Source organism: Mesoplodon mirus (assembly GCF_964341445.2).
Source record: "Mesoplodon mirus genome assembly, chromosome: 16".
Lineage (NCBI taxonomy): Eukaryota > Metazoa > Chordata > Mammalia > Artiodactyla > Ziphiidae > Mesoplodon > Mesoplodon mirus.
Window position 1 is genome coordinate 39,641,775 of NC_138992.1, and position 23,258 is coordinate 39,665,032.

The 23,258-nt window shown below is 38.5% G+C and overlaps 1 protein-coding gene across 2 annotated transcripts; it reads left to right on the forward strand.

The window, feature by feature from the left end:
* Positions 1-329: 329 nt before the first annotated feature.
* CFAP418 (cilia and flagella associated protein 418) lies at positions 330-23,011 on the forward strand. Of its 2 annotated transcripts, XM_082601239.1 has the most exons (6): positions 334-1,121; positions 5,793-5,880; positions 9,242-9,306; positions 9,834-9,899; positions 17,514-17,609; positions 21,935-23,011. In XM_082601239.1, the coding sequence occupies exons 1-6, from the start codon at positions 955-957 to the stop codon at positions 22,086-22,088; spliced, it is 636 nt and encodes a 211-aa protein (XP_082457365.1). In that variant the 5' UTR covers positions 334-954; the 3' UTR covers positions 22,089-23,011. The 2 variants fall into 2 exon arrangements, with proteins under 2 accessions (XP_082457366.1, XP_082457365.1); XM_082601240.1 differs by lacking the exon at positions 17,514-17,609 and having other exon boundaries at positions 330-1,121.
* Positions 23,012-23,258: the final 247 nt, after the last annotated feature.

The following is a 23,258-nucleotide window of genomic DNA, read 5'->3' on the forward strand; positions in this document are numbered from 1 at the left end:
GGGCAGGGGGGGAGCTGGGAGCCCGGCAAGGAAGCCCGGAGGCTGGTCGGTGGCCCCAAGGTTGCCGGTTCCCTCCTGGAAATGCACACCTCTGCAAGCAGGTGTACAGCAGCACTAGGCTTTCTTCCTTACCTCTTGTTTTCTGACGCTAACTTTAGCGATTTTACTAAAATTCAGTTTTTTCTGATGGGGAGTAAAAGGTTGGACGAGATATGCTCTAAGAGCCCTTCAAGAAGTTAAAATTATTAGAGCCATAACATTCAAATATGCTCTTATCTGGCAGAACAGCTTTGCAATTTTTTCCTCACGATCTAAACATACCTGTTACTGGAGTAGATACTTGTGTGCAGACTACATAGATCTCATTGCCAAAAACAACGTCAACAGTAGTCGTGGCCGAGTGGTTAAGGCGATGGACTAGAAATCCATTGGGGTCTCCCCGCGCAGGTTCGAATCCTGCCGACTACGGGCAACAAACATTTTGGTACAAATCCTTGTTTTCCGTTTGCAGGCTTCTCCGCAGATTATTTAAAGAATTTATGAATTGCTGGATTACAACTGGGACCCCCAGTGGGGCAACATGAAGAGCGGATGAGGGAGCTAGGCAGTCGTGTGATTGTGGTTACAACTTGAGTCCAGAAGAGGGAGATGGGACAAAACACGCCAGACAATCTGGAACAAAGAAAAGCAAAGCGTCGCGAAGTAGCGCAGGAAGGGACAGCTCCGACAAACCTCTCGCCCAGCGGGAAAGCCTGTGCCCCGGAGCCTCGCTACCCCACTGCACCCTTCCGCGCGAGCGCGTCAGCGCTCAGGCATCGCGAGCTCCTAGGACAGCCTCCGAACGGCTCGCGCATGCGCGGGGGTGGCCAGCGCGCCCTACGGATCCTCGCTTTGCCCCCGGAAACCACACGGTGCTGTAGCTACCAGAGCAAGGGAAGGACATGACGATTCAAGATGGCGGAGGACCTGGACGAGCTCTTGGATGAGGTCGAGTCCAAGTTTTGCAGACCAGACCCTCTGAGACTGGGTATGGTCGAACGGCCCAGAGGCGGAGGCGGTGGCGGTGGCGGTGGCATCCTCAGCAACGACCGGAACCGAGCCGAGGCGAAAGAGAATCTCAGGTTAACAGGCGGGAGGGGTGGGCTGTTCTGGTGAAGCCTGCTTCAGGTCCTAAAGCCAGCCCGCCGCCGCCGGACCCAAAGAAACGTACCCCCGCCTGCGACCTCCAGCTCCTCTCCCTGCTAGGGCCCAGACTCTCAATTCCCCACTTCCGGGGCCGCACACACTTCAACTCCCCGGCCTGGAGGATCCTAACATCTCTTCCCAAGGCCCGACTCCGCCCCCGAGCAAGCCCCAGAGGACTGGCCCCGCTGATGCCCCGCCTCTGAGAGCCCGCGGCTTCGCTCGGGTTCCGATGGGGGAGAGGGGGTGCAGCTTAGGCTGTCTCTCTTGAGCCCCGAGGGCGGTCACGGTGACCCGGGCCTCCGTTTGCGTGAGCGATTCTTTTCCGCTTTGAGATGCCCGCACAGAGAACCTCACCCTATCGCCTCTGGTCCTCTTGGGACCCCATTCCCAAGGCAGAACAATTCTTGGGCCAATTGTTGGAGAAAACGATTCCATTCTATTCCACCATTAGTTGATTTTTTTAAGCTCAGATAATTGAATGAGATTAGATTTAAGATTAAAAGCTTTAATTATTTGTAACACTGTCTTTATTAATCCAGCCACTTTCGTTCACCCCACGGCCCCAGCTAAGGGTAGCAGAGGATCTCGGGCATCCAAATTGAAATTTGGGGAATTTTCTTAAGTCTTGGCTTTTGATCCAGAAAAAGTATCTTTCAAATTTGTCAGTCATTTTTCTTCTGTGTAATTATTCATTAATAGGACTTTCTTCTTTATCTCACTTCCCCCCTCAATTCCAAAAAACCAAAATTTTTGGCCAGAATGAGTATTGTCCTTCAAAGTGATGGCTTGGGAGCCTCTGCAGTAACTCTTGCTTGAATCTCTTGGAGACGCTTGTGGAATTACACAGAGGCAGCTTTGGAACAACCCAAGAAAGTCAATCTTGTTCATTTATGGCTGCATCTGTGGGTTTTGTTTTGTTTTTGCGCACCTGTGTGTGATTTGCCAGAGCCCAACACCATTGCTACCCAATTTACAAGACTTACCTCTAATGACATTTGTTTATAAAAATTCACCCTCAGAAGATAAAAACATTGAAAAGAGTCTAAAATTTAGAAACAGAAGTTCTAAAAATTAGTCGAGTACTTGGCAGCATTCTAAACAATAATTGTAGAGCCAACTAAAATGACTGCTTTGGGGACTTCCCTGGCGGTTCGGTGGTTAAGACACCGAGCTCCCAATGCAGGGGGCATGGGTTCATCCCTAGTGGGGACTCGGCCAAAAAAGATGACTGCTTTGAATGGGCTAACGCTCATTTGACTGTTTATGCAAATATCACTCTCACTAATTTGTATATTATTATCTTGAATGTTGGACATTCTTATGTACTCATTCCCAGCACATCTACCATTCCTATCCTACAACAGTGTTACCTTGCAAGTTCTTTTGTTCTTTTTATATATTCCTTTGGGGCATGGAGAAAATTTATCAAAGAGCCTTCCAGAGCCTATTCATCTTAGGAGAACTAGCACAGAGGGATAGGATGTCTTGGAGCAGGCTGCTGAAAATGGAAAGGGTTACTAAGGTGGACGGATCCTCTCCAAGCACAGGTCCCTTTGTACCTCTCTCCGTAGCCTGTTGTTATACTACTAAAATCCATAATCCTTGTAGCATCCCATCCCACCTTAGTACCTCAGATTTTTCAATAATACATTTATAGAAGCTGGAACGAACCAGTACTGTTGCCATTCATGTGTTGAATTCAAGTGTTGTCCTTCACTTCATTTGGCAATGTAGTTGTAAAGGTAAATTATGCAAAAAAAACCCAGCAACGAAGACCCTAAACTTAATAACAAATGTAGTATATAATGTCAAATATTAAAATTTTGTCCTGAGCCAAAATTGATACCTAAAAGTTAGGAACTGATTTACATTATGAATTTATTAATAGGAGACTACCTGCCAATTGTGTAGTGATATAGCCTGTATCTCTTTTTCAAAAGAGTTAAAATACCAAAATTGTCCCTTAAAAACGATAGCTCTGCAGATAATAAATGACCATGCCACATCTGGATACCAGGAACTACTGCTAATATAAATGGTCAGAACATATACAACTTGATGAAGAGTTCAAAATGATAAAGAGAAATATGTGATTAGTTTTTTTTAAAAAAAAAAAAGACTGATGTGAGTTGAACTGCAATAAGAATAAAGTGGTTCAGGATGATACAGATGGGAATATTTAGAGATAATATCATAACCTCATAGATGATATCTATAATAATAGCCAATACTTATTGAGTCCTTTTTATATGTCTTATATGTGTTACTTCATTTAATCTCCACATCCCTACATGGTGAATACTATTATTATGCTCATTTCACTGACCAAGACCTAGAAAACTAGTTGCTTGCCCAAGTTCATATTTCCAAGTCTACCAGGACATTCATTGTACATCCAGATTTAAGCTTTATGTATACGTTTCACATTTAATTGTGGGTTTCAAGTGTTTACATTTATTTTATTTTTGACAGAAATTATATCTTAAATCAAGATTCAGTATAGGAAGCAAAGTTAAGTAGGGAACCAATAAATGTTTATTAACCTTTGACTAAGATTATTGTATTATAGCATCAAAAGACAAAAAGTATACTGTCGTTTAAAATTTATATGCTTTCTCAATGAAATGATGGCATTTTTTTCCCATTTCTGTAGCAAAGCATAGGCAAGCGTAGGCATCATGAAATTGTGTGATCTAATAACAGACCAGAATCTTATGGAAGCTGATAGTTTGGATCCCTAACAGTACTGAGTAGACTGGTAAAGTTTGAATGCATCTGATTCTTGAAATTGTGAAATTACATGAGAGAGGGGAACCCAGAGAGTACATCATGAAAACAGAGGAGAGAATTTCTAGAGGACATCTTAGCAACCTGCTGTCACAAAAGAAATTGAAGGAATTGGTACACAAGTGTCAGGTGCTTCTGAAAGATTAAAGAGAATTGGAACTGAGAAAGGCCATTGAATGTAGTGATTTGGGCAGTAGTGACTATAAAAAAAGGAGTTTCACTATAGTTGAGGGATATAGAGGCCAGAGATGGAATATTACACCTGGAAGAAGTTTTAAAAGGTTGTCTAGATTTCCTTTTTACATATAAAATGTCTGAGGTTCAGAGAGGTTAAATAATTTAAACCAGGTGGGTAGTTCTCAACAGGTGATGACTTTACCACTCAAGGGGCATTTGGCAATGTCTTGACATTTTTGATTGTCACAACGGGGGAAGGGTGTGCTACTGGCATCTAGTGGGTAGAAGCAGGGATGCTGTAAAACATCCTGCAGTGCACAATAGCCTGCCCCTCTCACTGTGATACACACATACACACACACACACACACACACACCAACGAATTATCTGGTCCCAAATGTCAGTACTTCTAAGGTTAAGAAACCCTTATCCAGATCACCAGCTGATGCTAAATCCAATATACTTGTAAGGAAGTAGAAATAATGGATATAGACTACTCTTCAGTAGTGAGTAAAATAGGGTGGCAGCTTCAAGAGGGGTTTTGGAATGTTTCTTTGAAGAGGAAAGCATACTTAGCATACTTGGGAAGAAACCAGTATACAGTGGAAGATATAAAGGGTAAAAGTTAGGGAAAAACTGAAGAGGCAAAGTCTGGACATAGATGGAATCAGATATTCAGTGTTAGGCAGTAGCCTCTGCGTTTTCTTACATCAGGTTAATTATCTTACTCTAAGCAGTATCAAAGAAGGGCTATAATCCTGATGTTAACAGTTTCAGAGCAAATGTGTTTCTAGAAATAGAGTGTTAGTCTAAAAAACCTGTCTTTTAAAACAAATAATTTAATGATCCAATGAAGTTATAAAGTTATAATGATATACAGCATCTGTAACGTAAACTCTAAAGAGAGTTAATCTCATTTAGTGTTAGGTGTCTAGACTGCCCTAGATTCAGTTCCAAGCCTCTCCTCCCACTATTTATATGACCTTGGCGAGTTTTTGAATCTCTCAGTCCCTGTATCTTCATCTATGTAAAGTATTCAGTAAATGTTAGCTATTAAATAGGAGTTCCATGCAGTTACAGTTTGTTAGTAATCCTGTGATGGCTTTACCCGCAGAAGGTAAAGAGGTAGTTGAGATACTCTGTCAAGCAAATATCATTTTTTTGTGTGTATGTGTGTAATTAATCATTTGGTTTTATAACCTTTGGCTCCTGTAGTAAAGAGGTATGATTATTTGCCTTACAATGGAACCCTTAGGGGAAAATCAGACATATTAAAATTATCTTTGTTTATAATTCTCAGGTTCTACTTATAATTGTACGTATTTTGTATTCTTAAATAAAATGGTTGATGTAATTTAGAAAAGTGCATACCCACCTTTCTCTTATATATAATGTACAACTTTAAACGTTGTATTTTAAGTATGTAAAAGTACACGTGGGAATTTGTACCTGATGAACTACATCCTTTTTCTCAAGAAACCTAGGCTATGTCCATAGTAGGAAAAAAAGAACATCGCATTTGTCCTTCTGTTATCAACTCTAGTAATGAACTTTATTTAAACAAAACTCTTCTGATGCTGGCTGACTTTCTCTGCACTTAAGCTTCAGGTGTTTTCTTGTTTGTTTGTTGTTTGTTTTTTCAGATCAACAGAAACATTTAAAACAGAACATGATCTTGATAGTCTTATTAACGAAATATTTGAAGAGCCCAACTTTGACAAAAAACGCTTTGTAAGTCAAATGTTCTAAATGTACAGTAATTCTTTCATTATCTCAAGACATGTTTAGAATAGTCTGAAAACTTATTAGAATACACAAGTATCTATAGTCCTTTGAATTCTGAGAAATACAATTATTTAAAGAAATTATTCCACTTAGATTTAAATAAGAAAAAAATTAGAAACTGTGTTTTGCTTTTTATTTCTCAGCAAGAATGAGAAATTAGAAAAGCTGTTGAACAAAAGTCAACTTGCAGATGAAGTTGGTTACTTGTATATATTTGTATACTCTAAGAATACTTTTCTAAAAGACCAAAATCAGCTTTCATTATAGGAATGTGCTTAGCATCTCAAATGCTTTGCCGTTGCTCTCATCCCATGAACTAATCAGTTAAGTTGGTAGTATTTTATTTTTTTAAATGCTTATATAGCTATATCAACTTTATAAAAGCTCATAAAATAATATAACAGCCACCTATATATTTACTAGTCCTACTGAACGTATCTTAACATTTTGCCAGATTTGCTCCTCTGGATTTTTTTTTTTTTTTTTTGGCCACACCATGTGATTTGTGGGATTTTAGTTCCCTGACCGGGGATTGAACCCAGGCCACAGCAGTGAAAGCACTGAGTCCCAACCACTGGATCGCCAGGGAACTCCCTGGACTTCTTTTAAAGAAATAAAAATTATAGTTTAAGAACTCTCCAAATCTTACTCTACTGCCTTCCTTCCCAAAGGTAACCATTAGCCTTTCCATCCATACTTTTATACTTTTATTACATATGTTAAGTAGCCATAAACAGTTTTAACTAATGTATAGCAGTCCCTTACATAACTCCACCACAGTTTATCTACATCCCTGGTGATTAGACATTTTGATTATGCCAAGTGGTTGCTCTTACAAACAATGCTTCATCAAATATCTTTGTATGTCTTTTTTTTTAACCCATGTATAGGAGTTTCTCTAGGATATATAAACCTAGGAAGTCACAAGGTGTGCTCATCTTCAACTTTCTATCCATTGCCAAAATGTTTTCCAAAGTGACTGTCTTATTTGTATTCTTCTCACCAGCAGCGATGAGAATGTATATACTTTCATTTTTACCAGTTTGGTGGGCACAGAATATATTTGTTAGATTTATAGATTTATTTATATACATATATATATATATATATATATATATATATATATATATTTGTTAGAAAGAGACCAAATGGAAGTCTAAATTACAAGGACCACAAGGAAAAAAATCTAAGAAATAAATATAATACCAAAGAGGGTTGGTTGGTTTGTTTTTAAGGTAGGGAAGATTAAAGCAAGACAGTGGACTAAAAATAACTAGGCAATGATTGTGTTAAGATTATGGATATGGGCCACTTCTTTTTTTGTCAGACTAAAATTCAAGTGACTGGTATAGATCTTAAGCTTTGTATTTCTCTGTGCCAGAGGGGAGAGGAGTGGGAGAGATGAGTAAAATACATGAGGGATGTACAAACTTCCAGTTACAAAATACATGAGTCACAGAGATGAAATGTACAGCATGAGGGATATAGTCAATAATGCTGTAATAGCTCTGTATGATGACTAGACTTTTTGTGGTGATCATTTTGTAATGTATAGAAATACCAAATCAGTATGTTGTACACCTGAAACTAACATAGTGTTGTAGGTCAATTATACTTCAATTTTTTAAAAAAAGAATAAAAATAAAACCAAGTTTAAAAAATCTTAATTTCTCTAAATTTAACATTTTCAGTTCATCTGTGGTAAATTAATAAGCTGATGGCCTAGCTGAATAACATGTCAACACAATAGCAATGGTGTTGGATACTCTGTGAACAGAATGCATCATAAATGCTGAATAGCAATACTAATTCAATTAGTGGTAGGAAAAAAACTACATGATGTTATTCATTGATCATCTGAGCAATTCATTATTTATTAAGCACTACAGGATATGTATCTGTGTGTGAGGCACTCTCTCTTCAGTTCGAGGCATTTCAGAAAGAGAAGGAAGTATTTCTCTAAAGAAGTATTAGAGAAGATATACTAATTTGAAATTAAAATAGCTCTTATAATCATGAAGATATAAGCTTTTATGCACTTCTTCTGTATGCTCCCTTTTTGAAGTTAGTTATTATATCCAGTTATCCAGCCTGCAGGGGAGAAAGCAACCCAAGTAAACTTCTGGAGGAAAGCAGATCAATGTAAAACACTGATTGGATGAGGAAAAGAAGTGTCTGTGAATTGCCAGTCCATGCCCACCTTGTCCTCAGAGGCCAGATCATGCTCTTGAGAGTATTGCTCCCTCCTCCGTTGCTCGCCCATTCTGTTGTGTTTCTTTTTTTTCTTAATTGAAGTATAGTTGATTTACAATATTATATCAGTTGCAGGTTGTTTTGTTCGTTAACCACTCTCAGACTCACACGAGAAAGCCCAGAAACAACAGCACATGTCCCAGTGTGCCAGCTTTGAGTTGTAAACACAGCCTGGATGGCACATGGAGCATGCTCCCAAAGACAAAAAGAGACTTAGGCACATTATTACTTTTCAGCTATGCACCAAAAATGTTTCCAGTTCTGTTTAACATCAGTTTTATTCAACAAATAAAAGAGTTAAGAGAAACAGTAAAGTATTTTTGCTTCCATTAAATTTCCTCACCTACTAGGTAAAATGATGACATGTCTCTGCATAGTTTAAATTGCCTTTTCTCCATCCTACTTCCTTTCCTTGGCGGTGGTCCTAGTATGTGGCCGGCCATGTTGTTTGGTACCTTATTCCAGTTAACACTTAATAAATGCTTGCTAATGATGATGTTATGTAACCACATAGGAACTACTGTATGGTTGTGACTAGGTAGCTCTACATTTTCCTTGAACATCTAATGGTTGATACCATTCCATTTGATCAAAAGTAATATTCCTGAAGTTACCCAGGAGTTTGGTTAGTTTATTTTTAGTTCAGGTGAGTACCATTCACAGCCTTTAAAATGAGTCTGAGGTTTTTTTTACTCCTCAATTGAGTTTTTCCAGGATGAAGTTTTAAATAGCAGCTCCTTCATATTAAATCATTGAACTCTAGTATTAACTGAAGAGTTATAAAGTGACTCTAAATCTTAGCATGCTAATAATGGCAGTATATCAATTTTCTAGACTAAACGTTAGCAGAGTAATTCGTAAATTCCTCAGGGAGGTCTACTTCCCTTTTGCCTTTAAAGGGTTTTGATCCTTGTTTTCATTTCAGAAACTTTAAAATCATAGGAAATTTTAAGGCATTTTAAAAATATTCTTGTTATAAAATAAAGAACATTAGTTTTCATGTTGCAATTCTCTAAGTTACCCTTGGCCTTTTATTGTTTTGTTTTTTTAACAGAAATTAAAATCTAAATCTTCAGGTAACACATCTGTCAGAGCTTCCATTCAAGGCCTTGGTAAGAGGTAAGTTGGGATTGCTTTGGTGAATTACACACACTGGTGAGCATGGTCTAGTAGATTTTGTTACCGTTTAACAACATTGAGCAACAAAGCACTGGTCGGCTTTCAGGAGACAGACCAACAGCAGCATTTTCAGTGTTCTTATTGTCTGTGACTCCTTAGTGTAAAGGAACTTGAATGGGAGGTTATTGCTATTGTAAATAACTTTCTGCTGCATAAAAAAAAAGTATGAATGGTTTCTCAAAATTAATGTTCTGTTATATTCTTCAGTATTTACTTTGTCCCTTACATTATTTGGCAAACACATTTTTCTGTGACTCATTTTAACTCCTTGAGTGTTCCTGAATATACAGGTTTTATCCAATAACACACTGACCCTGAAATAAATACCTCTTCCTTGAAATAGTTGGCTTGCTCAGGAAAATATACAATTTGATTACAAGAATATAGAGTCAATGAGGCCAAATTAACTTCTCATGTTTCTTTTATGTTTTAATTTTATTTTTCTCCCATCTGTTGAACATGTCCAGCTGCAGCCCAGTATACCTTGGTGGAAGCACAGTTCCATGTGGGATTGGGACAAATACTTCACAGAGGTAAGATGTCAGAAATATGTTATACTTTCTTAATTTTTTCCAAATTGATAACCCTGTTAAAACATAGCTCTTATCATCTTGGCATGGGTCTGTGTCATAATAAAAGGTATATTTTGTTAGCCAGTCTAAGAACACTTTACTGAAATGTTTATTATTCTTGGGTGATAGCTGTTAAAAACTGTGGTGTTGGGTATGTGTTGTTCATTGTGTTGACACCCTTCTTTAAGATCCAGTTGAAGTGCCTGGATCACTTCCATCCCAGCTTGGTTTCCACAAGACACCAGGAGTTGAGCTTCTGTCTTGCCATTTTTCCTTGCAGGCAGTGAAAACCAGTGAGTAGGACAGGTGAACTATATGATGTGTCACCCACACTGCCTTGGCCAGTCAGCATGAGAAGCTGTGGGTCTGTAGTACCCAAGGAGTTCTTAAGCATAGTCTCTTGATTTTACATATTTCAAAAGGAGAAAGCCTCCTTTTGTTGTCTCTTCCCCAACCCTCCTTTCACCCAGTATCTCACTCAGTACCTCTTTCAGGGCAATCTTATGGTCATGATGCTACCTACCCCAAGCCCCCATCAGCCTCAGACTCCTAGCCTATTCCATTGTCATTGTCGTAAAGTGGAGAAACAGATCGACTTTCAGCAATTTTTTTAATTGAAATATAGTTGATTTACAGTGTTGTGTTAATTTCTACTGTACAGCAAAGTGATTCAGTTATACATATATATACATTCTTTTTCATATTATTTTCTATTATGGTTTATCACAGGATACTGAATATAGTTCCATATGCTGTACAGTAGGACCTTATTGTTTATCCATTTTATATATGATAGTTTGTGTCTGCTAATCCCAAACTCCCAAGCCATCCCTCCCCCACCCACCTCCCCCTTGGCAACCACAAGTCTGTTCTCTATGTCTGTAAGTCTATTTCTGTTTTGTAGATAAGTTCATTTGTGTTGTATTTTAGATTCCACATATAAGTGATATCATATGGTATTTGTTTTTCTCTTTCTGACTTACTTCACTTGGTATGATAATCTCTAGGCCCATCCATGTTGCTGAAAATGACATTATTTCATTCTTTATTATAGCTGAGTAGCATTCCATTGTATATATGTACCACATCTTCTTTATCCATTCATCTGTCTATGGACATTTAGGTTGTTTCCATGTCTTGTCTATCGTAAGTAGTTCAGCAAATCATTTTAATGTCCTGTTAAGTTTGGTTCTATTTTTATAGAGGCCTACTTAACTAGATTATTATATTTTGTCTAGTTATTTCTAAAGCACTTCTTCATTTTCTGATAAAAGAAATAAAAGACTGAGCTATATGATTACATTCTGATCACGTTTCAGGAGAGATAACCGTTATATTGAATAATGGAAGTGGGATCCAAAAGGACATTGTTGGAGGGTTGTGGTAGAGCTGGCCTAGATCCTAGGAGGCCTGGAAAAAAAGGGCTATAGGACCAGAGGGAAACTGAGAATCTGGGGAAGCCTGGATCAGGAACACCAGGCAGCAGACAGGCTATAGCAGCCCACAGGGGTGATGCCTGCTGTGAGGGCTGTAAATAAAGAGTTGATAGCACCTGAATCGTCGTGCGATGAGGACTGTCTGTTTAAAGGATTAGAGACACATACTGCCCTTAGAGAAGAATACAGTCTGGTTGCTTATCAATCCTGACTTACTGTGTCTACCCAGTTGGATTTGTCTCAGTCATTTCCAGACCACTCTGTCTCGAATCCAGGCTTCCCTCAAGTCATCCTTGAGCTATACGGCAAACGTTTCCCAGTTACCATCCACTTCCATCTTCTGTAGTCTCACCCACATAGAGCATTAAAGAAAATATACCTAACATAACATTTTGAGCACCTCTCCCCTGTTCAGAAGGAAAATGAGAGCTGCCATCTGTCTCGTATTAACTCTAAACTCATTGTTTGCTTTACCAAATTGTTGTTCTTCCTCTTCTCTTTTTAGTTCTTTCACCTCCGGTTAAAGCCTGGGCTAGATACTCTACTTCCACTAGAACACTTGTTATCCTTCTACTTTCCACTTATATTTTTCTGCCTCTGAGTATTTTTACACTTATTCCCTGTCTAGAATGACACTCCTTTCTAATGCATGTCCCCACTGTCTTACCTGCTTAATTCACTTACTGTAGACTCGTTTTGTCATTCTGTTTGAACTTCCTTTTCCTTTTCTTTTTTTAAATATTCATTGAATGCCCTCTATGTCCTAGGTACTAGATACCAAAAAAGATAAAACACTGGCCAGTAGAGAAACTGATAAAGAAACAAATGATTATACCCAGGGCATGAAGAAAAAGGGCTCTGATGACAGAATACCTAAGTTCAGATATTCACTCTGCCTCTTACAAGCTGTGAAGCCTTGAGAAGGGATATAATCTTATAAAACCTCAGTATCCTCACCCATAAAAACTAAAGTATTTATGGGTGAGGAAACTGAGTTATTGTAAGGATTAAATGAAATAATACATTAAAATTGCGCCCATGTTGCAGGTCAGCTAGCTACTATAGGTACAGTTGTTTGTAGTTGTTTGTGGGTCTTTCTCATCTGTTTGTGCTGCCTTCTCATTGTGTTACACCTCAGCTGCAAGAATCCTATATTCTACTACTTTTCCATTTTATCTCAGGAAATATCTCTATGTGTTCTGGTTTACTTCCAAGAGTAAATATTTTATTAAGATTTTCTTTTATGTAGTATTTTTTACATGTACTTTGATTTAGTTCTAGCAGAGAAGAATCTCGTTCCAGATGGAATTTCAATGTATGTCTATTATATAACATTGATCCATGAGAATGCCACAATCTTTCGACCCCATTCCTACCTTTTGCACAGTGACAAGAAGGGAAAACACATACAATTTGCATATATATGCACAGGTAAATGTTTATATTCACAGATCTTTTTTTCTTCACCCATCACAAAGATACTAATCATTGACCACCTTCTTCATGACATAGATCAGCACACACAGAAAGATAAGCACATACATATTCATGTGCATGTAAAATATTATATGTGTGAAGTACTTTATACTGTCCAGAGCACTTTTTTGTAAGTATATGTGTATTGGTTCACCTGCTTCACAGGGAAAAACCAAGATGCAGATAGAGCAAGAATTTTTAACCCCGTTTTATAAATGAGGAAATTGAGGCACTGATGTTACATTCATTAAACACGTATTAATTCATCATGTCCTTGCTAAGTCCTAGGTTTTGAGTGAACACATTGTGGTGAACAAATAAATAGACACTTCCCTGCCCTCAATGAGCTTTCAGTCTAGATGAGGAAAGAGACTTTAATTCCACAAATAACTATTTAATTTCCACATAATATGTAATGTGAAGGGTAAGTACAGAATACTATAAGCATAGATAATTGGCATCCTAACTAATATGAAGTGTTAGGGAGTGCTTTCCTAAGCAAATAACATTTAATCAGACTATGATATGATAAATAAGTAGGAATTAAGCAAAGACAGCGGAGCGTTGGAGCCAGAGGACCCACCATGTTACACGATCCCCGAGCTGGAAGGAGCCAGGGGTGTGGGAGGAACAGAGAGCAGCCAGGTGAGCTGGAGTGTAGTGAGTGGGGGAAAGAATGGCTCCTGGTGGGGCTGGAGAGGTAGTCGGGACGTTTGGTTTGGGGTCCCCTGGAGGATTTTAGAAAAATATGTCCTATAGCAGTGGAAGCCATTGGGTTGTTTGGGGGTTTTTTTTAAGCAGATAGGGGTGACAAAATCATATTTGTGTTTCTAAAGAAAGAAATTTTGGTTCCAGAATGGAAAATGGAATGGAAGTTGGAGAGACAAGACAGGAAAGAACACAGGGAGACCAGTCAACAGGCAGTAGGTACCGGTGGTCCAGGAAAGAGACAGGGATGGCAGCTGTGACCTAAGTGGTGGCGGTGGCTGTAGGCAAAAAGGGTCACACTTGAGATATTTAGAACATAGAATTGACAGAATTCAGTGATTAAATGGCTGTTGGAGGCAAGAGAGAAAGTTGTCAGGAATGACTCCCAAGCTCTGTGCCTTGCCCAAGACAAGGACTCGGACGTGTAACTTGATGCCTAGTCCATTATGCCTTCTAGTATACCAATTTGCAGGCGCTTGTATAATGTATGTAACAGGGAAGCCGCTTTTGCTATTGCAGCTGTTGTTTTCCAGCTGCCCAAACAGCAAGACTCCCCAGTCCACTGTGTAGATCTGATAGGATTTGACTGAGAACCAGGGTCTGTGCAGAAGACTATATTGGGCTATATTTGGGACATTCCCACCACTAACATCTTTAAAATAGTAAAGATTTTACTTACTAGCCTGATAAAAGGACAAAGCTGTTGATGACACTTCCATGTTTGTATTTACTCAGATTTTAGAGGAAAGACCTGACAATTTATCTTTCATTGGAGCCGTGACTTTATGTTAGATATTCTTTTATATATAGTTATAAAAGAAAAATATATTTAAGCCCTGAAAATAAGCACTGATTTACATGCCTAGGGCATAAAGGAAATCGAGTCTGTTCTGCCTATTTTTCATGTGTTATGTTTGTTTGGTTTTTGGATAAAGCTCTGGTTTGAGAGTAATCTCGAATGATTTTAGAGTGTAAAGATTTGAATCTTTTACCCACTTGGTGTAAAGGAGAAAGAGCAGTAGCAAAGCGTGGTGGCATTAATAAGATATAGATGAAACCAACGTGTTATTTTCAAGCCAAATTGAATTTTACTCTCGTTATTTTTTAAACTACTTGCAAGCCTGGATTATTCCATAGACTGGTATAATAATGGTCTAATAGAGTGAATCACAGCAGCAGAATGATTTCTTAGCTGCAAGTTAGTTTTATTTTTCTCAGAGGACAGTGTTTGTAGGAAAATGTGGTAGTGTGAATAGATTTGAAAAAACTCCTAAATTGTAAATTAAAAAGCTGTATTTAACATTATGGTTGAAATTTTACACACACAAAATGTCAGGAAATTCTAAATTATAGTTCCCACAACAGCAGTAATTCAGCCAAAATTCACATATGTATTAAGGCATTAAAGTTAGCACTCTGTGCAATCATGTAATAAATACATATGCATAAGAAAGCAAGTTATAGCAGCTTTGGGAACCATCATTTTGCATTTCCTGACTTGTACATTCAAAATCCAAGTTAAAATGTGTACAAATGTAATTGTGTTGAATTTCCATATGTACAAATTCAACTTCATAAATTGCTAACAGTTTAAAAGGAAATACGGAATTGTTTATGAAACTTAAGATTTTAAGTGTTTAATTATTGTTGTGATTAATGTTTTTAGAAATACAAAGCATTTATTCTCAAAGAAACTTTCAGGCCAAAATATATTTGCAATTTTGAAGTTAAGTTATCTGAATTTTAGAGGGAAATAAGTGAAAAAATATATAATGATGGATTTTATTTTATTTTTTAATTGCAGAAGTATTATATGCTTTTTGAAAAAAATAAAAAGTCAAAATGTATAAGGAGAAAGATAGTACTCTCCTTCCTTCCTCTCCATTCCCACCCCTCCTGGGGCAACCAGTGATAGCTGCATGGTATATTACCTTCCACATTTTTCTCCATGTTCTTACAAACTTATTATAAACACATATACAGGAAAATTTGCGGGGTAGGTTTTACAAAAACAGGATCATGTTATATATGTTACTGTGTACCTTGCCTTGTGCACCTCTATGTCAGTAGTTAAATCTAATTAACTCTTTTATCAACTGCCTAATATTCCATAGTACAAATGTTATTCAGTCTTTTCCCTCTTTGATAGCTATCCAGGTGGTATCCTGTTTTTTGCCACTTCAACAGCACTGCAGTAGAAATTATTCTTGAGATACACGCCTATACTCTGGTGCTTTTATTTATATGTAATATAGACCCCAAAATGGGATTGCTAGTGCAGCAGCTAGGTATAATTTTAATCTTAAAATAATGCCAAAAGGTTACAGCAGTTCACATACCCACCAGAAATGTCTGAGAGTGCTAATTTTTGCTAACTTAGTTGGTTTAAATATATATTTCATGGTTGCTTGAAATTTTAATTCTTTATGTAGTATTTTAACTTTTTAATAAATGCTATATGCCAGGCACTGTCATGAGCACTTTATCAGTATTAACTTGGTTAGCTCCTCATAATTCTTCTATGAGGTGTGCATTATTATCCCCATTTTACAGATAGGGAAACTGAGTCACGGAGAAGTTAAGTTACTTGACTATAGTTACACAGCTAGGGAATCAGCATTTGAACGCAGGCAATCTTATCTACACTCTTTAACTACTAATCTATGCTACCTATATTAGTGACACAGAATTATATTCTTAGGTTTTTTTTGTTTGTTGTCATTTGTAAGCACTCTTTATCAGTATAAGTATTTGACTATGTGTTGAAAATGTTTTCTTTCACTCTATTATTGGTCTTTTCACTTTGTTTTTGGTATCTTAAAAACTTGTTATTTCCTTTTAATTTTTAGATGATCAAATGTATCTATATTGATTCTAGTTTTAAAATACTTCAAACAATGGAGAAGTTTTCTTTAAATCACAATTATTATACAAATCAAATGGTTTGCAGCAGCAGTTCATAATTCTTACCATATATTATCATTTTACTCCTGAAGTTACTACGTACTATATGAATTTTGAGATTTGCTTGGCATTTCGGTTCCTCAGGTTGTCACTGAGTACCTGTTATGTGCTGAGTATCGTTCTAGCAGTTCTACCCTCTCTCATCAGCAGCATTTTTCCCTTCACTGCATCTTTGCCATCAGTACACAAACCTGCTCTTTTTCCTTCTTAAATATAACCTTCTCTTAACCCCACTTCCTTTACCAACTACCACTCCACTTAAAGAAACTGCTTAGATATACCTTACCAGTGAAGCCTATGCAGACTATTGTATTTAAAATTATAACACACTTCCTCCCAGTACTTCCAATTTTATTGACTCTACTTTTTATTTCATTTAAAGCACTTTTTACCTTCTAACATGCTACATAATTTATGAGTATTTCTTCTCGAATTAGAATCTAAGCTGTTTGAGGACAGAATCTCACCAGCACATAGTAGTCTTTCAGTAAATATTTTTTAAGTGAGTGAATGAATACATTAATGCCAAGTAGTGGGGAAACAGAAACAAATAAGATATTGTCCCAGCATTTCAATACAATGTGGCAAATTCTGTGATAGAGGCATCCTGAAATTTTCATTAGGAAGGGAAACAACAGGTAAGAAGGTAGCTTAAGTGAAGATCTGCCTCAGACAAATTTGAAAACCATTGAACTAAAAGATCTACACATCCATTTTTTTTTCTTTTATATATGTAAATATACATGTGTGCATATATGTATCAGTATGCAAGATCTTAGTAAAATAGGTAGGTTTGTGCAGAAATTTAACCTGAAAGTTCAAATAGGTAATCAGACCAATAGTATAAAAATTTATACTCAGATTCATCTTTACTTTTCTGTTGTTTACTCAGTAATCTGTAATATGTGGTATAGTCTGTGAATAAATCAGCATATTTTCATATTTAAACTTACCAGTAATTTCTAACATACAGTTCTTTTTCTCTGAACAGAGCGTGTGACCATCTGCGTTGTATAGCCTGTGATTTCTGGGTAGTAAGCTACAATGATTATGGGTGGGACAAATCATGTGATTACCTGTTTTTCAGGTATGTTTCTAAAGAACTTCACTCTGTGAAAAGTGTACTGAATATACAACTTTATATTTCTTACTGTGCAGTAATGCCTCTTGGTGGCCTTGGCCACATTGTGTGGCCTCCCCCTCTTTGATATTTTTCGCATCATCTCCTCCTTTCCATCTGTCTGCTGTCAGCCTAGTTAAGGACATGTTACTTCTGGACAGGAGTTCGGAAGTAGCCTCCTCACTGACTTTCCTGTGTACAGTCTCTTCTTCCAGACCACCCTTCACTTGCTGAGAATTAAAGCATAACTCTGAGTATGCCATCCTCTTGCCCAAAACCCTTCTGCTTACAGAATAATGTCCAAATTCCTTAGCATGACATTCAAGACCTTCCATAATCCAGTCCCCACCTATCTATCACCCAGCTTTGTTTGTCTTTCCATGGTATACTTTTCACCTTTGCAAGGTTTTAGCTACATCAAAACAATGCTCCCATTCCCTATGACTTTGTATAAACTCTCCACCTCTTGGGCTACCTTCCCACCATTTTATCTACCTAAACCCTACCTGTCCCTCAGGGTATGGTTCATTGCTCATCCTCTATGATTCCCTTACCACTCTCAACTTGGAAGTAAACTCATCCTCTCCCGTGTGTCCGCAGCACGTTGTACCGGTTATAGCACTTACTGTAATAAAAGACTGAAAATATCTTAGGTTGGTGTATGTCTGCCTCCCTCCTTGTGGTTGGGATACTGTCTTACTCATATTTTTGTAATTTGTACATCCTTAAATACTCAGTGAATACCTAATGTTTTTAAGTTATAAAAATGTATTTGAACTATACGTTCACATTTTCGAATAAAAAATAAGGGCTAAAAATTAGTAAAGTACATGTATCATACATTTTTGGCCCCCCAAACCTGTGCCTAAGCAAAGACTATATTTTCAGATACAAGTCATCAGAATTATTGCAGCACTCTTCAGTAGCATAAAGAAAACAGTGAGAGGTTTTCTTCACACCTCTCTGGCATCCATTCTCATGTAAATCTCTAGGAGTCTCCTCTAGTGTTAATGTAAGAGTTTTTAAACTTTTCACATCAAGAACTGTTCTGAAAATCTGAATCCTCTCAACATACGCACAGAAAAATTCAAATATGCAGATACATAGAAAAATTACAGGGCCTCCCTGGTGGCGCAGTGGTTAAGAGTCCGCCTGCCGATGCAGGGGATACGGGTTCGTGCCCCAGTCTGGGAGGATCCCATATGCCGCGGAGCGGCTGGGCCCGTGAGCCATGGCCGCTGAGCCTGTGCGTCCGGAGCCTGTGCTCCGCAACGGGAGAGGCCACAGCAGTGAGAGGCCCGCGTACAGCAAAAAAAAAAAAAAAAAAAAAATTACAATTTGAGAGATTTCATAATACCCAACCCAAATAAAGCCTAGTGCGGTCCCAAAATCCCAGGTCAAGAGCCCGTACGTACTCTTTGGGGCTCTGAAGCTCAGATAAGAAATGTAGACTGTAAAGTGGTAGATGAAACCATGAAACTGGATGGTATTACCCAGAAAGGTGACTTGGAAGCCTGTCAGTGAATGCAGAGTTAAGGGATCATTTAGTTAAGATAGGAGATGCTGGGACTTCCCTGGTCCAGTGGTTCCCTTAACCGTTGGTCCAGTGGTTAAGAATCAGTCTTGCAATGCAGGGGGCGCTGGTTTGATCTCTGGTCAGGGAACTGAGATCCCACATGCCGCAGGGCAACTAAGCCCACGTGCTGCAACTAGAGAGCCCGCATGCCGCAACTACAGAGCCCACATGCCGCAACTACAGAGCCCACACGCTCTGGGGCCCATGTGCCACCACCAGAGAGAAGCCCGCGCACCACAACAAAGAGCCTGCATTCCACAACGAAAGATCCCACGTGCTGCAGCTAAGACCTGACACAGCCAAAAATAAATAAATAAATAAATTTTTTTTAAAAAGATAGGAGATGCTTTGATGTTTATATTGTGGGGGGGTAGGGAAGACAAGAGAAGGAAAGGTTATGTGAGTAACAAGGTCCTGGAGGCTTTGGGGTCTAGAGTGCTGATGGAAAGTGGGCCTTGGATAGGAAGAGGCTGCCTCTGTGCCTGGGTGGAAACAGGTCATATACTGATGTGTTCAAGGGGAAAGCTAGGAAATGAAGGCCTTTTCACATCTCACTGCCTGATTTGTGAATGAAGATGTGATCTGCTTGAAAGTAGAGGGGAGATGAAACACTTGAGGGCAATAAGTGTATCCTAGCTTTGACAAGTTCTAGAACTTTCTAAAAGAAGTATAAGCTGTACTTGACCATTCTGCCATAATAGCTAAATAAAATGCTCTTATTTTTCTATGAAACTGTGTTTGCTTTATGGGAAATAGTGAAATTTTCTTTCTCAGCTTTTAAAATATGCACTACTTAAATGTATTAATTATTGATAGTTCCTTGGCTTTCATGATTCCTATTCCTGAAATCTGTAAGTATTCAATCAAGTGTCACATGTTAAGTTTGTCAAAATATATTGCAGACTGAATAAAGGACAGTCCTTCATTTAGCCATTTAGTTTTCATTAAACACATTTAGTTTTGTTCGGCTTTTTTCTTTGCAGTAAAACTTATTCAGTTCTTCCCCTATCTCACTGTAACCTTAGCTAAGTTGTTCAGCTGGTCAAAGCCTCAGTTTCCTGAAGTCAGACAGTTGGCCTGGAAAATCTCTTAGGTTTTGTTAGGGTCTAACCTAAACTGTGCCTGAATTCTGTGCAGTACCGAATGTGGTGCCCATTGGCCACCAGAGGGCACTTTGTTTCCTGCTTTCTGTTGCAGTGACATCAACAAGTAACAGTTAACAGTGTATTTCTTTTTTTTTAAATACTTATACTGTATTTCATCATTTCACTATGTATTTTTTCATCATTTCACTTTGAATTTTTTCATTTTCTTTTGTCATGGAATATTTACATAAATTCAGTACATGGATTATGAAAATTATAATTGATTTTCTATTAATTAAATTTAACTCTGCAGTCTTTTTTATAATAGCATCAAGTCAGATGGTTATCATTTTCATGAGTTCTGCGCATAGATTTAATTATGTTAAAATTACTGACATTGCCACGGAGCGGTTGGGCCCGTGAGCGATGGCCGCTGAGCCTGCGTGTCCGGAACCTGTGCTCCGCAATGGGAGAGGCCACAACAGTGAGAGGCCCGTGTACCGCAAAAAAAAAAATTACTGACATTTATTTCAGGATAGGCATTTATTTTGTTTCTGGTAGTATACATAAATGAGCAGATCATTGAAACAAATGAGATATAATATGAATTCAACACATAGAAATAACAAGCACTTTTTCTCTATTAATGAAAAATTTCTATAGTTAACCCATCAGAAGCCTGTTATCTTTATGCCTCTTATATGCCCTCCATTTGCCACACTGCAGGCTGTTTTTTTTGTTTGTTTGTTTTTTTGCTGTACGCAGGCTTCTCACTGTTGTGGCTTCTCCCGTTGCGGAGCGCAGCTCCAGACGCGTAGGCTCAGCGGCCATGGCTCACGGGCCCAGCCGCTCTGCAGCATGTGGGATCTTCCCGGACCGGGGCACGAACCCGTGTCCCCTGCATCGGCAGGCGGACTCTCAACCACTGCGCCACCAGGGAAGCCCCTCCACACTGCAGGCTTTTAAAATATTGGGCTTCCCTGGTGGCGCAGTGGTTGAGAGTCCGCCTGCCGATGCAGAGGACACGGGTTCGAGCCCCGGTCCGGGAGGATCCCACATGCTGCAGAGCAACTAGGCCCGTGAGCCACAACTACTGAGCCTGCGCGTCTGGAGCCTGTGCTCCACAACCAGAGAGGCCGCGATAGTGAGAGGCCTGCGCAACCCGATGAAGAGTGGCCCCCGCTTGCCACAGCTAGAGAAAGCCCTCGCACAGAAACAAAGACCCAACACAGCAAAAATAAATGAATAATTTAGAAATAAATAAATTAATTAATTAAAATAATAAAATGTGGCACAGGTGAGTATTTGACGTAGGAGATGAACCAGCATCTTTCACTCTATTCTTATATCATGTAATCTCTGATAAGACAGATCAATAATTCTTCTCTTTAGGTCACTGTGTTCTACAACAGCCTTAATAAACAGACCTAGAGGATTGCCATTTAAAAACATTGAAATCCTCAGAAAGAGAACACCAAAATGTATCTTCTGTTTTTCATGTGAGAGCACCAGGTAGTTTAGCGTTTGGATGTTGTGAAGATAGGAAAATAAAGCAGAATTTCTTTTTTTTTTTTAAGTCATTAAGCACTGAACACAGCTACTGTGCTAAAACCTTCTTATTTTACTAATAGGAACAATATGCCAGAATTCCACAAATTAAAAACAAAGTTGGTAAAGAAGAAAGGAACACGGGCATACGCCTGCCAGTGCAGCTGGAGAACTACTGAAGAACTGATTGACCTTCAGACGGATCATCACCTTCGCTGGGTTTGCGGTAAACACTAAGAATGCAGACTTTCCACATTCAGACAAATACATCCATGAGAACAGTCTCTGTTAATTGTCACAACATTTAGGTAAAGGTACATAGTATCATGCCCTTTGGAAAAGACAGGAAATTGCATTTAATGGCTGGACAAATTTTCAAAGACCAAATGGACTTGGGAAGATAATGTGCTTTAACATTTTGGAAATATTCCTTTTTGGTGTATGGACATTTCACTTAGTACGTAAGGTAACAGGTTATCCAAATACTGCTTTGCTAGCCTGTCCCCTGTTAAATAGAAATTTAATTGTGGAGTTTCATACAAATGTTTAGCCATTCAGTAGCAGCTGCAGTACTGCTGACTGCTCATATACTTAGCATAAACATTCCTCGTTATAGCAGTTAAAGGGCGTAAAGCTGGCCCTGCAGAGAGGTCACTGAGGGGTGTACACATCACCTCTTCCAGTCAAATCTGTAGTTAGCAAAGGTCATAATTTAGACATGTCAGAAACCATGTGATCAGTGGCTAATTAAAGGATTTTCGGGAGTATAGGTATATTGTAGGTGAAAACGCTGCCTGTATCTGATCTAACTTCACCAATTCAAAGCAATACTATGCACAGTAGTAAGCATATATTACCAGTCTTAGCTTATTTCTCCTCCTTTTGTTCATTTAGATATCAGAAGTTACTAGTTCGCTCTTTTAGCAAGTATTCATTTCTATGTAAAAGTGGGGGGTTTTGATGCACCTAAAAGTACAAGGAAAGATCCTAATACAGACAGGTAATTTTTGGATTTTCCAAGTACCTTCTTGCCTTTAATGCCCTAAAACTCCATTAAGTAAAGAGAGCAGCAAGTAAAATATTTTCTCAGGCAGGCTGTTGATTTTTCTGGTAGGATCAGGTTGACATACTGTTTATTGGTGAGTGCATGAAAAAAGAAAGCATAGCTGAACCAACAGGTAACCTGTTGGGCTCCTTCTTAATATGACTAAGACTTGAGGAGCCCTACAGTAGCAGCACATTCAGAAGATCGGTTACCTCAAAATTACCAGCTCGCCGCCCCATCAAGAGATTCCAATTTGCCAGAAGCTCTTTACCGCATGTGTCTAATATATTGTTCAAATGCATGACACAGGCTTGCTGAAAGGAAGGAACTGAAACAAAATTATGATCTGCGTAGTCTTATAC

What these genes read in the sequence shown, in the direction of transcription:
- CFAP418 (XM_082601239.1), top strand. Translation starts at nt 955, where the DNA reads ATGGCGGAGGACCTGGACGAGCTCTTGGATGAGGTCGAGTCCAAGTTT. An exon ending in ATTCAAGGCCTTGGTAAGAG is followed by an intron (nt 9,307 to 9,833) that starts GTAAGTTGGGAT and finishes GAACATGTCCAG; the next exon opens with CTGCAGCCCAGTATACCTTG. An exon ending in TGTGATTACCTGTTTTTCAG is followed by an intron (nt 17,610 to 21,934) that starts GTATGTTTCTAA and finishes TTTTACTAATAG; the next exon opens with GAACAATATGCCAGAATTCC.